General features: G+C 38.2%; 1 protein-coding gene across 1 annotated transcript in view; it reads right to left on the bottom strand.

The window, feature by feature from the left end:
- The window catches only part of LOC145989247 (eEF1A lysine and N-terminal methyltransferase homolog), a 29,223-nt gene extending 12,176 nt beyond the window's left edge, over positions 1–17,047 (bottom strand). Inside the window, exons 1-7 of the mRNA XM_083124568.1 lie at positions 16,688–17,047; positions 14,044–14,166; positions 12,532–12,748; positions 11,452–11,670; positions 8,701–8,954; positions 1,655–1,841; positions 367–547 (exon numbers count right to left, since the gene is read on the bottom strand). Of these exons, the coding sequence (XP_082980694.1) occupies positions 367–547; positions 1,655–1,841; positions 8,701–8,954; positions 11,452–11,670; positions 12,532–12,748; positions 14,044–14,166; positions 16,688–16,779 (1,273 nt within the window). The 5' untranslated portion in view covers positions 16,780–17,047. The remainder of the gene's footprint in view (positions 1–366; positions 548–1,654; positions 1,842–8,700; positions 8,955–11,451; positions 11,671–12,531; positions 12,749–14,043; positions 14,167–16,687) is intronic.
- Positions 17,048–17,266: the final 219 nt, after the last annotated feature.

Genomic DNA, 17,266 nt, shown 5'->3' with positions numbered 1-17,266 from the left:
ATTCTTTTGAGGACAGAGTGCTCCAGCTTCTGTTATTTTTTAATTAGAGCAAATACAATTTTTTATTATTTAAAATATAAATACTTTGCAGGAAAGGGGGGGGGTAGGGCCCCACATATGAAACATATCATATAAAACATTTGCTCATGTAGATTATATCCTTTGTGGTATCGAGAATTACTTGAGATCTAATATAATTCAGTCTCATGTATTCCACCTACACAGGTGGTATTATAAATTACAAGAATAAAAGGGAGTAACAAAATTCATAGTAAAAGACAGGAGACATTAGACTATTGGATCCAAGTGTATGTTGGCAAATCTTTGTCACCACACAGTCTAATCCTGTGTAAGCAAAATACTTACCTACTTTTATTTTAGCTTCCGACTGGACTACATTTTGATTCTGAAGGAAAATGAGTCTCCTGAAGAGCTGACCCCCTTCTCCTTCAACCTCTTCCACCACAAAATCTCCAGAGAACTCACTGGAGCCCCGGTGGCAAATTACTCGTTTGCCCACATCCTCTCCAACAGAGAGAAAAGGTACCTATTCAACACAAACAATATGTAAAAAAAACTCACCATCTGTTTAAGGTTACATAAACTTCAACTACAAGCAACGATTACTGTGCATAGTGCAGGGTTGGCAATTTGACTGTTTTTTTTCTTTCGAAAAACCCAACCTGGGTGTTTGGGGGGGGTTCAGATAAAACCCAGGCAAAACTGGGTTTTATTGGTTTTTTTCAGGTTAAATACATATATTTTAAAAATGACACACTTTTTTCCCTGATAGTAATATATTGGAACTTTCAATTTGTATTGTTTTAGTTCACTGAATCAAAAACTATTTAATATTTTCTGTTAACATTGTTAAGGATTGACAATTAAGGTCTCACACCTTGAAATGATTAAACAAAAAACATACATAACCCATGCCGCAACACACTATTTAGGGCCGAGGCCTATCTACAGACTGCCGGCCACACTCCCATCTGATCCTACTCTTATGGAGTGACGTGTGGTCAGCACGACGAACCCCCAGTCCTCGTTGAAGGTTTTCATAACCGTGTTATGCTTTTCATTTGTAGATCCCCAATTTAATGATGATGGTGAGAGTTCACCAGTCTCACACGCAGGTCGAAATCTCATGAGAAAAGCTGTTACATTTCTCCAAGGAGACTCAAACCTCAAGATGGGGACGAGTGATGAAATTGATGAATGGACATTCACAAACAACCATGCCCGAGCTGGATTCGAACCTGGGACCCTTGGCGTTGCAGCGCAATGTGCTAACCACTCAGCCACAGGGTCCGGCAACAGCATGAATAACTTCGTAATATATTATAATATATGGCAGACTCTACTATAACATTGCAAATTTTAAAATTCGACTAGCAACAGTACAAAAGTTTATGATAGGATGTTATGCAGAAAACACCACAAAAATAAAATATACTGTACTCATTACTTAAAAATAAAGGCAATGGGGGATTTCCATACGTGAACTCAAAATATTAAAAACAATATTTTTTTAACAATGTGAAAATGCATTCAGAACTGGACAATGCAGGGCCACACACATTGCAGAAAGAAAGTTGGAGAGGTCATGGCCTGAAAGTGGCTAAGTTATAATTATTATAATTTTAAATTTTACCTGTTGACTGGTTCCAAGGTCTGGTGGTGCAAGTTGCACCACACTGTGGGACAATTCTTCTCGTATTGCATCAAGACTTTCATATTGCTGGCCTCTGTGCAGGGTGACAACAATTAACCGCCCTACCCCTGCTGTTTTCAACAGCTGCAGCCTTCCTTCTGTTGTTGCAAACAGCCATTCGGTCTCTCTGTTAGGAATGAAAAGATACTTTAAAAATTACATCCCATAGATGTATATTACCAATGCCTTAATTTTATTCACCATAAGTTTTTTTAAAAAAAATATATATATATACCTATGCACTACAACAGGTAGCTTCTAATACATAACCAGAGGCAAAGAAAGATTGGCATGCTATGTATTTAACACAAGGAGGTTACATATATTGGGTTGATGCATGATATCATGCCACCAACTCTCATACTGAATCATGAAAGTGAAATGCAGGACACTTATACAGCTGTGTGTTCTGCTCCACTGTCAACAATGTATGTAAAGATTTACACAGGCTTAGCCATGAATTCATTCAAGTGACAATCTATTGGGGATAAGTCCGGTCAGTATGAAGGATCCAGAATGGTCCAATTAAGATCCTGTTAGTCATGACTGCCAATTTTTCAATACATGCCAGTGAAAAATGTAATGTACGCTATGTAAATATACTCAAAGAACTGATAGTCATTAGATTCATTTGTAATTTATGCACATGATATATGTAATAATTTTAAACATAAAAAAAGCCAAATACATGTGTGTTTATATATATTGTGACTCCGTTCTTTTACTTTACAGTGACAATGAGATACTAGCGGCGAAATTAAGACTTATCTTTTTTAAAAAGATTCGCAGTTTGTACCTCATTGTCACAGTAGAGTAAAACAACTGAGTCACAATAGAGTAGAGGCACAGAATACTGACGCTGGCATCGATACAGTGTTGCCCAAGAAAAGTGATAGATCATGGGTTCAGAAGAGCACCTCCTTTCACCAGTGTTTACTGTGGGGTGAAGTTTGGGAGGAAATGGAGAAATGATTATTGGGTGACTAGGTTGAGTCTGGGGGGTATGGTGGCATGCATGTCTGATATGTAGGCTCTTTCTCATTGCCTGCGGGTGGAGGTGTCATGTGCTGGGGTAATAGATGGATTACGGCTACATGGAAAACCGTTGTTGAAGGTGGTGTTGTGGCTGTTGGTGTGGGTGTGGGTGGAGTTTTGGGTACAGGCTCAGTGCTTATTGATGCGGAGGTTCAGGGGGTAGAGGTTTCACCCAGGTAAAAGTTACCATAGTTTTGACATATGAGGGTGTATATGAGGTTGGAGGAGTGACAGGAGCCCTTTGGGTGAATTCACCAGCAGTGGTAGGGATCTGGAGGGTGGGGAAGGTGATGAGTATGGGGCAGATCTTGCACCTGGCTTTGGGTTTTGGATTGTTTGGCACGGGTGTGGAAGGTGGCTCTGGTTATTTCTTTGTTGATGAGAGTGGAGGGGTAGCCACAGTTGATTAGGGTTTGGTGCAGCCGTAGGTTGTAGTTTTGGTGGGGTGAGGTGGATGAGTTGAGGCGTTGGCATCTAAGGGCTAAGGAGAATGGTATGGCTTTTTTGGTGTGGTGGGGGGTCAGAGCTCAAGTAATGAAGATACTGGAAGTGGTTGGTTAGTTTGATATGTATGGATGTTTCAAAGTTGTCTCTCAGGATGTGGATATCCACATCTAGGAAGGTCACTTGGTCTTTGGAGAGGAATGAGGTGAAGTCTTTCAGTTGGTTTAGGAAGGTGGTGAGTGAGGGTTTGCCATGTCCAGAGGAGGATAATGTCATCAATGAATCTTAGCCAGAGGAGTGGTTTCAGTTGTTGGTGTTGGGGAGTCCAGGAACTCTTGTTCCAGCCTGCCCATGAACAGGTTGGTACAGGAGGGGGCCATTATGGTTCCCATGGCTGCGCCACATACTTGCAGGTAATGCTGGTCTCCAGGTGAGTACAAGGTTGGCTAGTTGCATCAGGAAGTGGGTGCTGGGTTGGTGTGGTCTGGGTTGGCTGTTGAGGAATGATTCAGTGGCACGGAGGCCATGGGCATGGGGAATGTTTGTGTAGAGGGAGCTGTTGGGTAGGGTGGTAGGTTGTGGATGATACCAAGGAAGTGGTTGGTGTTACAAAGGTACGAGCGCAGGCCGTGGTCAAGGGGTTGGAGGTGGGAGTCTAGGCTGATATGCATTCTGAAGGTGAATTGTAATACACATGATGGGTCTCCTAGGGTTGTTCGGTTTGTGAATTTTGGGGAGGAGGTAGAAAGTGGGGGTGTGGCTCCACTCTCATACCAGAGAACCCCTGCACCCCACATACATTATATATACAGGGTGTTTCTAAAGGTCGTTTACAACGCTTGGGAGGTGATTCCTCACACGAAAACAAGCAAAAAGTCTAAGTTTCATTTTTACGACTGAGGCTTCGTTTCCGAGATAGGAGCCTCGCAAAAGGTGACAAAGTGATCGTCACACCTAACTGGGACGAATACTATCACAGATAGAGAGGCGGTTCCAAGGGAATCATAAAGGAATCGTATGTGCTCAGTCCGGAAGTCACTATGAAAAGTTCACTGCACGCATGCGCAATGGAGTCCTCAAAGGAATTGGGGATTTCCAGCAAGAACAATACATGGAAAGGGTATGTAACGCAGCAAGAAGGACCGTGACAATGAGAAATGCGTTAAAGACAACACATCCCGACCTCAAACATCAAAACATGAGCACCGAACATAAAATCCGAAAAGTTGAGCACGGTTGCATACCCCAGTTACACGCGAGGAATGAACGAATCATGTCATGTGGCATACGAGAGACACATTACTCCACCAGGAGGAGGGAAAGAAAAACACATTACACTGGTCTACGTCCATTTTGCTGACTGGAGGCTGATGGTTGTTCTTTAGTAATTCGAGGGTGGTAAATCCAAAACCGAAATCCGTTTTTTCCTATCACGTCAGGTTTAGGAGGAAAATAGAAAATTATCTAAGATTAGGGATGTATATTTAGAGCAATGAAACAACGTAGTCCGTAAAGAGGTCACAAGATGGCAGCACATGGAATATTATAATTAATATTATTCGAGCATTGTTAACCCCAAAACAAAGGGCAAATATTAATGACTTTGTAAGGAAAGCATATAGTGCATATTTCGGAATTAAATTGGGTGACCAAGATAAATCCTGGGCACCTCATAAACTATGCAGGACCTGTGTAGACTAAAGGAAAGAAATATGTTAGCGTCTGGAACAACCTCTATGTGTTGGGACAGAGAGAGGCATCTAAGATATTTTCAAAGAGACGAAGAACTTGTCTATTGTACAGATGTGAAGGGACTAATTGAAGCTATGGGATGTACGTATAATGCAGAAGAATGGAGGCTTTTTATTGAAAGCTCGAAGAGGAGTTTGAAGTGTGTGTTGCTGCATAATGGCAATAAGTTAGCATCCATTCCTGTTGACCACTCCGTACATTTGAAGGAAAGCTACGAAACAATGAAAGAACTGCTTCGAAAGATAAAGTATGCAAATGACAGTTGGCTTGTGTGCGGAGATCTCAATGTCATTTCAATGTTACTTGGTCAACAAGCAGGTTTCACGAAATATCCATGCTTTTTGTCTTTATGGGACAGTCGAGCAAGGAACGAACATTGGGTACGAAGACTGCAAGTGCTGTTGGAATGTAGCCGGATATAATTTTCTGAAAATTTGAAAATGTGACTTGTGAAACAATGCAACTTAATACCTGTTATCAGCTACGCCACCTATGTTTGTAGTCTTATAATTTCATTATATGCAGATATCTATATGGAAAATTGTTCGAGTTTAGGCCCGTATTATAATATTGTGAATTTTTTTTCAAATGTGATTTGTGAAAAATTGTGACGTGATACACTTTTTCTGACTACATATTTGGAATCAGCAACCTCAAATTATATAGAATCAGTTAAAATATCTAAGTCAGCAGAAAAAGAAATTTAATTATGTACAGATATCTATATGGAAAAATGTTGGAGTTTAGCCCAGTATTATAATATTGTGAAAATTTTCAAATGTGATTTGTGAAAAATTGTGACGTGATACACTTTTTCTGACTACATATTTGGAATCAGCAACATCAAATTATATAGAATCAGTTAAAATATCTAAGTCAGCAGAAAAAGAAATTTAAATATGTACAGATATCTATATGGAAAATTGTTGGAGTTTAGCCCAGTATTATAATATTGTGAAAATTTTCAAATGTGATTTGTGAAAAATTGTGACGTGATACACTTTTTCTGACTACATATTTGGAATCAGCGACCTCAAATTATATAGAATCAGTTAAAATATCTAAGTCAGCAGAAAAAGAAATTTAATTATGTACAGATATCTATATGGAAAATTGTTGGAGTTTAGCCCAGTATTATAATATTGTGAAAATTTTCAAATGTGATTTGTGAAAAATTGTGACGTGATACACTTTTTCTGACTACATATTTGGAATCAGCGACCTCAAATTATATAGAATCAGTTAGAATATCTAAGTCAGCAGAAAAAAATATTTCATATGTAGACCAGTGTTATCAGGTGATTGCGACAACGTGTATTTTTACACGCGACAACTACGTAATATCCCCCCCCCCCCCCGACACACACACACAACAAACAACAAATGCTACAATGTCTTATGCACAGACAGTGCGTGTCACTGTACACCAACTGAAGATGTCATTTTCACCACACAAAGGGGGTGGGGAGCAATACCAAAAGTGTTCGCACGCGATCATTGTGACGTAAAAGAGACCAGTTTTGGAAGCGCTGCACAGGCAAGTCTGGCTCTCGTAGTCTACGTTTGACCTTCATGACTGCTGTTCCCGCGAGAGGAGCTCGAAGGGTTGGTTCTCTCCGGCAGTCGTTCCAGTCGTGTTGCAGGTGCTGGGATATGATCAGCAGTTCGCTCTAGGTTGTCATACGCATTGAAGAGTACTAGTATGTTGTATTGAAAGAAGTTGACGTGGTGGAGTGGACAAGTCAAGTATCGCAACAATTGGTCTGTGGTGTTCGTACGGTGATACGGCCAATTTGTGCAGTGTGCCAGTGTTAAACAAAAACAATACTTTGCAGTTCCAGCTCCCTATTACACAGATGGCTGCGTATACGACCCAGCAGCTAGCAGACATGCATCTCATGTATAGGGAGGCACGTGGTAATAGCCGCGAGGCAAGGCGTCTTTATGGAGAACGCTTTCCACATAGACCTTTACCGTCTCACACCTTCTTTCAGGTAGTGGACAATCGACTGCGTGAAACAGGGTCAGTGTTACCACCGCGGCAAGAAGTTGGAAGACCCCGAAGTGTACGCACACATCAGTTTGCAGAAGATGTGTTAACAGCGGTCGCAGAACATCCTGGAACTAGTACGCGCGTGCTCGCTCGGGCACGAAACACGTCTCATGTGAATGTTTGGCGAGTGTTGTCAGAGGAAGGAATGCACCCTTTTCAACTGCAGAAAGTACAAGAACTGTTACCTCGTGACTTTCGCCCTCGTATGGAGTTTTGCCAATGGTTGTTGCATCATCTGGACACAAACCCTCACTTCGGGGCAAACGTATTGTGGACAGATGAAGCCATTTTCACCAGGATTGATGTCTTCAATAGTAGAAACAGTCATGTATGGGACTTTGACAACCCACATGCACTTTTTGTGGCCCATCACCAGCACAGGTTTTCAGTGAATGTGTTGTGCGGGATAGTACATGATCATTTAATTGGACCATACATTCTCCCTGTTCGCCTGAATGGTCGCACGTATCATGCATTTCTTAGTGACGTTCTGCCTGAACTGTTGGAGACCGTACCTTTGGCACTGCGGCAAGAAATGTGGTACCAACACGATGGTGCACCATCTCATATCGATTGTAATGTACGACATTTCCTGCATGACGTGTTTCGCAATAGGTTCATTGGTAGGGATGAGCCTGTGCCTTGGCCACCGAGGTCGCCAGATCTCAACCCTCTCGATTTTTTCTTCTGGGGAGAAATGAAAACCCTCGTATACGACACACCTGTCACATCAGCTGAGGACCTCGTTGTCGCATCAATGTTGCCGCCGCGACGGTAGCAGATACATCTGGCTTGTTTGCTCGTACTCGACAATCCTTGAAATGTCGCTGTCATCTCTGCGTAGAAGTGAATGGCAGACATTTTGAAAACCGTCTGTGATTATTGCCCTCGGCAAATCTCAGTGAGAACACTCTTGGTATTGCTCCCCACCCCCTTTGTGTGGTGAAAGTGACATCTTCAGTTGGTGTACAGTGACACGGACTGTCTGTGCGTAAGATATTGTAGCATTTGTTGTTTGTTGTGTTTGTGTGGGGGGGGGGGGATATTACGTAGTTGTCGCGTGTAAAAATACACGTTGTCGCAATCACCTGATAATGTGTTTTTCTTTCCCTCCTCCTGGTGGAGTAATGTGTCTCTCGTATGCCACATGACATGATTCGTTCATTCCTCGCGTGTAACTGGGGTATGCAACCGTGCTCAACTTTTCGGATTTTATGTTCGGTGCTCATGTTTTGATGTTTGAGGTCGGGATGTGTTGTCTTTAACGCATTTCTCATTGTCACGGTCCTTCTTGCTGCGTTACATACCCTTTCCATGTATTGTTCTTGCTGGAAATCCCCAATTCCTTTGAGGACTCCATTGCGCATGCGTGCAGTGAACTTTTCATAGTGACTTCCGGACTGAGCACATACGATTCCTTTATGATTCCCTTGGAACCGCCTCTCTATCTGTTATAGTATTCGTCCAAGTCAGGTGTGACGTTCACTTTGTCACCTTTTGCGAGGCTCCTATCTCGGAAACGAAGCCTCAGTCGTAAAAATGGAACTTAGACTTTTTGCTTGTTTTCGTGTGAGGAATCACCTCCCAAGCATTGTAAACGACCTTTAGAAACACCCTGTATATATATATAGATATATAATTTTTGATGAGTACAGAAAAGGTTAAATATGTAAAGTAAAGTTAATATGCACTGGCCACTCACCTTCCCTGCGGAACAATAAATGCTGCAAATTTCTTCTTCACACCTCCTGGCTTGTCCACAACGTAGAGAGAGTACCTTGGGCAGTCGTCTCCTGGTCGATGAAGATCCAGCGAGATCTTGCTACCTGCTAAGCTCCCTCTAGCTAACTGCGAGCACACCAGTGCTGCCCTCTGGATGGAACTCACGGAAGCCATTACTTCCTCTTTGCTTTTCAACCTCTGGACTTGTGATTCGTTTACGCATAGCTCCAAAACCTTCAATGTTATTAAATTAAAAGTTTATTATAGAAAGCTTCTCATGATGTAAATGCAATTCTCTCTAACTTACTTAAAAAGACAGAAAGAGCACAAGGAAACTAAAAATCAGTTTTCAGCAGTGATTAATAGCTTGGGCAAATTCAGTACAGTAATTTACTTACTTCCTATACTACAACAAACTTGTGGTGACTCCAAGGAAGGGTGAAAAGATCAGAACTAATTTTATTTATTTATAGCTGTTGCTATGTATTTTTATTAAGTGTGAGAAGAATAAGTAAATATTTAGGCTTGCTGCAGCAAGTCGCAGCTTACAAACAACATGGAGGATTTCCAATTTCAATTTTGGCTATTTTAAATTATTTTTTCTATGTCTCTAGGTTAAATCAGAATGATAAGGATGAATAATAAAATAGATGATAGATCATTATCTTGCCAGAGAATCAAGCTACAACCCTTTGCATGACAAATTATGCTGCAACACAGTTCAAAAGCACTTACTATTGATAGGGTTACATGTACATCTAATAACCTTCTACTGCTTTATATCAATTTTATTATTTAACCTTTAGTGGATGGCTAATAAGACTGTCTTACCAACACATGTAAGCCACAGTCTTATCAGCACCATGTGGCAGCAATTAACATGTCATTTCTTCAAAACTACACATAATATTTCAGTTCTGTCTTTTTTGTTCAATAGGTTTTTCTTCTTTCTTTTCTCTTTATTTTTTTTTTTTTACTAATTCTCACATTTTAGAGACTTTAACTTAATTAAAATTCTTCAAGAAATAACACTCTTTCTACTCCCCCTGTCATAACACATTCCACCTTTGTTCTATTACTAACATACTGATTAATAGGGAACGGATTTTAAGGTGCAGCATCTTTCCAAAAATATAACTGCTTTCACACCGATCGTTTGAGATATGCATTTTAGGACACGAAATCAAGAAAAATGAACACACTTTGTCACACCTTTTCGTGAGATTAGCACATTTATCCCCCTTTTAGCCCCTCTTTGATGCTACAGCACCTTTTCCCGTCATTTTCTTTTATGTTTTGTTAAAAAATTGGACAGAAAAATAAACAATTTTCACTCTTGAACAGCCACATAAAATCCTATAGTCCAATTTTGTAGAGCAAAACAAGAGCTATAAAATGGTATCATCACAGCCCCAATAGTCCCCAAGAGAAAACACAAACTTCAACAAAATCTATTTGGCAGAACAACAGTTCTCTATGAAGTCCACGTGCATTATATACAGAAGGTGCAAAAAAGAGAGTATTGAATAAAGGCATTTCATCAGCACGTTTTTGAAAACATTTTCAGAACCTTTTTTTTTTTTCACCTTTCCCGAGCATAATTTTGCACCTTAAAATCCCTTCCCTACTGATAAATATATATACATTTTATTTTATTGCACTACTAGCACAAAAATCTTAACTTCAAACCCAGCTTGTTTCTGGTATGCCGAAACAATCTTGGTAAACAACATCCATGAGATGTTAACCAGTTGTGGATTATCGCGTGAAACATGTATAATTGAAAGCATCAATAAAGGAGGAGGAAAAGGAAAACGGGGGAACCGAAAATTCCATGGATCTGACACCCTGGTCTATTTTAAAGGCACCAGTGCCTAACCTTGATTGTATGCAGGTTAGGCATCTTCAGGGGTTCTCCCATTTTCCTTTTTGTTCATTAGTACATATACATAATATGAAGATGTGACATACTTACATCATAAAACAATATATCCATTGTTATAATTATTAACAATCGAAATTTGAAAATGTTGATTTTCCCCTCAATATATTACGGGATATATTTTACAAATGGGCTATTTCTTATTCAACTATCGTGTTTTGCTTATGTTTTACTTTTACACATAGTAACGAAAACAAAATAACATATTCACAATGTGTGATAATTAGAGTTCCGGCAGGAAATGCTGAATTTTCATAATTTGCTGAAAATTAAGACTTTCGAAAATGTTGCACAACCTTTCCGTTTTTTGTCTTCTTAGCAAGACATTGTTTCTGTTCTCTGGATTAGATTTCAACCCTGATTAAGGATCTGGTTAGATCCTTATTTAGAAAACGGAAGTGACTTTTTCAAGCACTATTATTTTAAGAATATAAACATGCAAAATACTGTTGAAGGAGCCACAAAATATTCTGCAAATGCAAGTTTAGAATCCCTGAAGAGCATCAAAAATAATATTTATGTGCAAACTTGTCAGATTTTTGTAACAAACTGATTTATGCATAATTCTCATCTAACTAAATTATTACAAATATAGAGTACAGAACCACACAATCTCCTGAAAGAGACATTTTAAAGCTGGTATAATTTCTGAGGATTTGAGAATGAGAACAATTTTATAAAAAATCTGTTTCTAACATAGATCCATAGAAATATTTTAAAACATGAAAAAGAAAACAATAAAGAAGTGCAAGCACAGCTATTGACCAGATGATCATCAAGAACACTTACAGAAGGAGCATTTGGCAGCTTCTTGAATTTTGTGCACACTATAACGAACACAGGGAAGACGGGTCCATCTTGTGGATTCTGTTCAGCATCGGTACAGCGACACACCCTGAGCATCCAGCCAGCTTCAGGGAAGTAATCAAGCAGTGCACGAAGAATGTGGTCCTGCAGCAACGATATGCACACGTATCGACCTCCAACACGCAATACTCTTTCTATTTCCTGGAGTTAAAATTTAAAAATGTAAAATCACAAATAAGTGTGCCATAAATTTCAGGAAAATAAAGCTAGAAACTTTCATTTCATTTGCATTCAAAAATGTTCACAAGCACAAAAAAAGATAAGAGACCATTCAGATTATACACTTCGTTCTCTGCACATTTCTACTACCACGTACACAGTGGCGGATTGCAAATGTAATACAAAATTAGGCATTTCCCTTTTTCTTATTTTGCACTGCTTTTATGCATCTTTATGCTAATTACAACAGGTTGAATGCTTTTAAAATTACATTCGGACACTCACAAAGGAAGACCCCTGTGAAGGCTTAGACTTCATGCTGGAACCACTGAAGTGTAAAATAATATGGAAACAATATGCAAAGTCAAGAAGTACATAAGATACTAGCAAGAATAGCATGACTATCATTACCCTGGTAAAATCTTAATATGGTATACTAAAATTGCCTTTCTTTTACACAAATTGTTTAAGGTATGAATGACTTTTTCTAGTAAATATTTAATGGCACACTGAAGGCATAAAATTATACATAAACTGTAGCCACAACTGATAGTAAAGTTAGGATTTCAATGGAACAATGATTTACCTAATATATATATGAAGAGATGTGTTTAAATAATCTTTAGTGTTACTGGTAATGTAAACTGCAGTTATGAACTATGCCTTACCAATTAATTTAAGTTTTCCAAGATCTGAAAAAATGTTTCCACTTACTACAAACAGTTACAGACAAGTAACTTTTACATTTTCCCACCCTTGAAAAAAACATAAGATTAGAGTTTTAACATAATTCTGTATAAATTATTTATCACAATCAGCACAAATCATACTGAAAGTACATACACTAAATAACTTCTTTATCTTCTTCTGCACTTCCTCCTCGTTGTTTGGCATAAGAGCATCCAAAGTTCCTTTGTCCAATATGCAACTGAACTGGTCATTATCAAAAGTCATATCCATCACGTCCATTTGCTGGAATACCATGTCAGGTCGGGAAGTCCTATGAAGTTCCTGCATCTGTTTCACTACCACATGACTTATATCGATGTTAGTCATTTGCCTGGTAAGGAGAAAAAAATAATTTGAAACATTTTTCATGGAGAAACACAAAACAAATAATAATTAAAATACCTAATAAACCCTAGATTTTAATTGATTTAAAGATCGCATGGAAATTTTTACCAGATTGCATGCCACTAATCTGAACTATAAAGCAGCACTGTATTTATCACAACTTCCACCTACTACATCAGCAATTCTCCAGCAATGTACTTGTAACACTAATAAACAATTCTAGACCACAGTGGTATGACACACTGCACAAGCCTGCATTCGATTGTTGAAATCCCCAAAGAACACGCAACACATTACTGGCAGATTTAGCATGTATTGTGTATTATGAAAAGTGATGATGTTGCTATATCCCAACGAGCATAAAAAAGTTCCACCAAAATAAAGTAAAAATTCTTCAATAATATTCTTTCTAGATTTTAACGAATATAAATATGAGACACCACTTTCCAGCAGAAAAGTTGCCAACATTTTTGTCAAAATGTTTTTATTGTGACTGAGGCACTTTTAACAGAAAACGTATCCCCCCCCCAAAAAAAAACACAGTGGAATATGAACCTCAGAAAATAGGCAGAATATAATTTAAGATATTCTGCCCTTTGGAAATTATTTCACTGCAACTTTTTGAGACTTAAAATTTTCTTCAACATAAATACGCAGGGAACCCTACAACACTAACTAACTAATGACCTTGAGATTAAGTTACAAAACAATAGAAATCAAAATTATTATTTTTTTCTTGCAATTACTGTTTGATACTTTGGCAATATATTTATATAACTGGCCAAATCTGAACAAAATTGTACTTGAATATCAAGTATTTATAAAGTTTATCCAAATATCCATTTTCTGGGCTATCTGTTGGTTTCAAAATAAATACATGCCAAATAATTTAAGTCTAGGATTATTAGGAATGCCTAATATAGTCAAGAGAAAATTGCTTGTGTTAGAAACTTACTGAAAAACATGCTGACACTGCTACAACTTACAGTCTGTCCTGAAACACTAGCTTGCATTATGTATTGCTTCTTGATTTTTACTATTACATGGCTTGTCTGCCAAAAATAATATAAACTATAGGACTTTTAGGATGTCCTTAATGAATACATAGCAAGAGCAATTTTCTTCTGCCTGTACATTTACGAGACCACAACCTCGTTTAACTGCACTGAAGCAGTTTCACAAGTGCAAGGTAAACATAACTTGATTCATATGAACTGCTATTGCAAAGATCTTAAATATTGGGCTCCAATTATGCATACACTAAATCAAATTGCAAGCTACCTGTAACCAACGTCATACAGATCTGCGCTTAAGGTAGAATTACCACATCCAATCACCAAGACAACGTCCTTTGGTTTGATGTACTTGTGAAGAAGTCCACACAGTTGTGGATATTCACCATACCTGCATGAAAAAAAACAGTATTTCAAGTATTAGAATTAGTATTTCACCTTTCCTTCTTGTGTTTTCATTCCTCAAATCACTGTATGTCAAAGAGTAATTGCATCTATTTGTAATTTTTACAAGAAATAGCACAGCAGTTCTTATTAAAATATTTTTAGGGCACATGTCTCATAAAAACTAGGATAGTGCAAATGTTCGATGACTGAGGAATACAATACGTGCTAGAATATCAGAAACCATTAGAAAATGCATCTGCCACAATGAAACATTATCAGTGTAGATGCCATTTGAAAGCTCAAAAAAGTCCTCATCACAGGGCATAAGTATTAATAAGTAAAATATCTACAGGATCGTTTTAAAGGAAGAACAGACAAAACATTAAAAGTCTCTCATTTTATGTGTGGAGTACCACATTGGATGGGGTGGTGCTACTACTCTGGTTTACAAAGCCATATTGCAGTGAATGCTGATTGGAGTTGTGCACTACACTAACACCTCGTTGCCCATTGAAAAGCAGCTTTGCAGGTGTTGGCTGTTCTATGGAGTTTACTCTTTTAATAATATGAATGTAGAAAATGAGAACCAAGTAAAACTATTACTGATAATCAGTGTGTATATATAATCATAAAAAAAACAACAGAAGACTTATTACATTATTTTTAGTGGTGTGGATTATATTTTGTCTGTCCGATATAATGAAATTGGTAAATATGTAGTATCGCCTGAACGGATTTCTTCGTTTTTACAGAAGAAACTACTTAATTTAATCAATTTCTCTGACATTGTGGAAGTTTGTGAGGGTGTTTTCTTTGATCGTTTAAGCTTTCTGACCCGGAATTCCTTTTTCTTTCCCGAGAAATATTTCCAACACGCAGAGGCGATTGCTGCCATTTCCTTGCAATTTGCCTGCATTCGATGACTTAATCCTGTGTCAGTATTTCCAAACACGTTTTTTGTTTCCTGAAATCGAAACCATCTGTTCAACACGTAGTGGATATTTATGTCCCAAATTATTTTTTTTTTTTACGTTTGCCTAACCTAATCTTATCATGCATGGTTCGTGGAGGTAATCATGCAAGAATCATGGAAACATGTAAAAAAAATCGTAAAAGTATGTAATTTTGGCTGTTTATGTCGTAAACCCTTTTTAATTTTTTTTAAACTGTGTTTCCCTAACCTAACCTAACCTTATCGTGTATGGTTCGTGGAGGTAATCATGCAAGAATCATGGAAACATGTAAAAAAAATCGTAATAGTACGTAATTTTCGGTCATTAAGGTAAGGGCCTTCCCAATGGCGCAGTGGTAGCATCGTTGCCTTGTAATCAAAGGGTCCCGGGTTCGATTCCCGGTGGAGGCACGTAGTGGCTCGGATCCCATTTAAACTGTAGGTCCAGTCCCAATTAGCCTTACTGTGCATAAAGTGGACTTAACCAAATCAATTACAACTCCATGATCACTGTTTAACAATGAACTTCAGTTTTCGGTAACGATTAGATAAGCCGGAAACACATTTCTTGAAATTTACTGGAGAAAAGACGAGAGAGTACTTACGGAATTGAGTTCTTGTGGACTTTCTGAAGCCGGGGAAATTGTTGTTTCGAATTGTGCAACTTATTTGGCCTGTAAATAAGGTATTTTTTGTCATTCATGCATCTCCGTTGCACGATAGCTCGTGTCACCATTGCCGTCGACTACGTGAATCAAATGTTCTGTGCGTTCGGTTATGTAACCCCCTGTCAGTGTAGCAACCATGTGGTAGTTTGACAGGATGACGTGTCAAGGTTGTGTTGTGAAAATGTTCCCGGATATTGAAGACCCACGAGATTTTTTTTAATTGAACATGGAATTGTGAAGGAAGAAATGGAATGTCCTAAATGTTCTAGTATATATAAACTACACATTGCACGGGATGGGAAGTGGCTCTATATGTGCATGAAAGTTTTTTTTCTTCTTTTGTTTAAATTTATTTTTCTAAATTTTCCTAACCTAACTGAACCTAACATAACCTTCTGTGAATGGTTTGTGGAACAATTTTCGATTAAAAACGTTTTGTGAATAGCTTGTGCAGCATTTTTAGGTTCATAGGTTTAGAAACACTGCACATCAGCTGATGATACTGCATATCAGCTGACGACAAACAACGTGAGTCAAGGTTTGCCCGCCGAATTAGCAACGACAAATAAATAATTATAATGTTAAAAATAACGTTTTTTTCATGGGAAAAAAAGTGATCCCAACTTGAAAAATGTTCCGCTATGCATATGAGGTAAGTAGAAATGATTTTTATTTGAAAAAAAAACGAGTTAAATGTGTCTCCGGCATATCTAACTGGTACCCAGTTTTCTCACCATCCTTTAGTATCGTGATTTTTTTCAGTGACAAGGCTTTATATTTCTAAAATATTATCGTGCTGTTTCACTGAGGAAATTCGTACCATATCTTTTTAAAGCATGGATGAACATCCAGTACAAAATGTCCCTTGTACATAGAAGTATCGTAACGTTACTGGGTTTACTCACCATTCAAAACTCTCAGCGCCTCGTTTCCGGAAAAATTTATTCCAGTATTCTTCTTGGCTGAAATCGGTGTGAGTCTTGGGAAGAAGATCCATTGCTTCAACTTACGTCTGTACCAAGAGGAATATTTACTTTACGGGGTAGGCTTTCCTGACGGACAGAGGCTTGCGATGAAAAAACACAATTTCTTATTATTTCTCACATTATTTCAAGGGACATTATAAATAATGCAATTTACTGCATAATGACAAATACATACCACGCTGGTGCATTGATAAGACAACATTTATTAATTATTTCACAGGTGTATTTCTTACTATTTCGGGCACACTTGTTCACCGAACCGAACCGTGAACGTGGTGAACGAAATGACCGGTTCGAATGAACGGGTTATTTTTGTGATCTGATTCAACTTACTGAACGATTCTGCCTCTGCCCATCGCTAACCGAATTCACATCTTGAAAACAAGGCAGAACATCTATACATCAGTTTTTTTAAACTCTTTTTATTTATTTATCTAGTACAATCTTTTTTGATCTTTCGGTAGGTGTAAATTTATTTCAATTCCGTCGGAAAAAGTG

The sequence above is a fragment of the Lepisma saccharinum genome, chromosome 1, assembly GCF_977018435.1.
Source record: "Lepisma saccharinum chromosome 1, izLepSacc3.1, whole genome shotgun sequence".
Taxonomy (NCBI): Eukaryota; Metazoa; Arthropoda; class Insecta; order Zygentoma; family Lepismatidae; genus Lepisma; species Lepisma saccharinum.
Note: the sequence above shows the minus strand (reverse complement) of the source record. Positions and strands in the feature narration are given on the sequence as shown.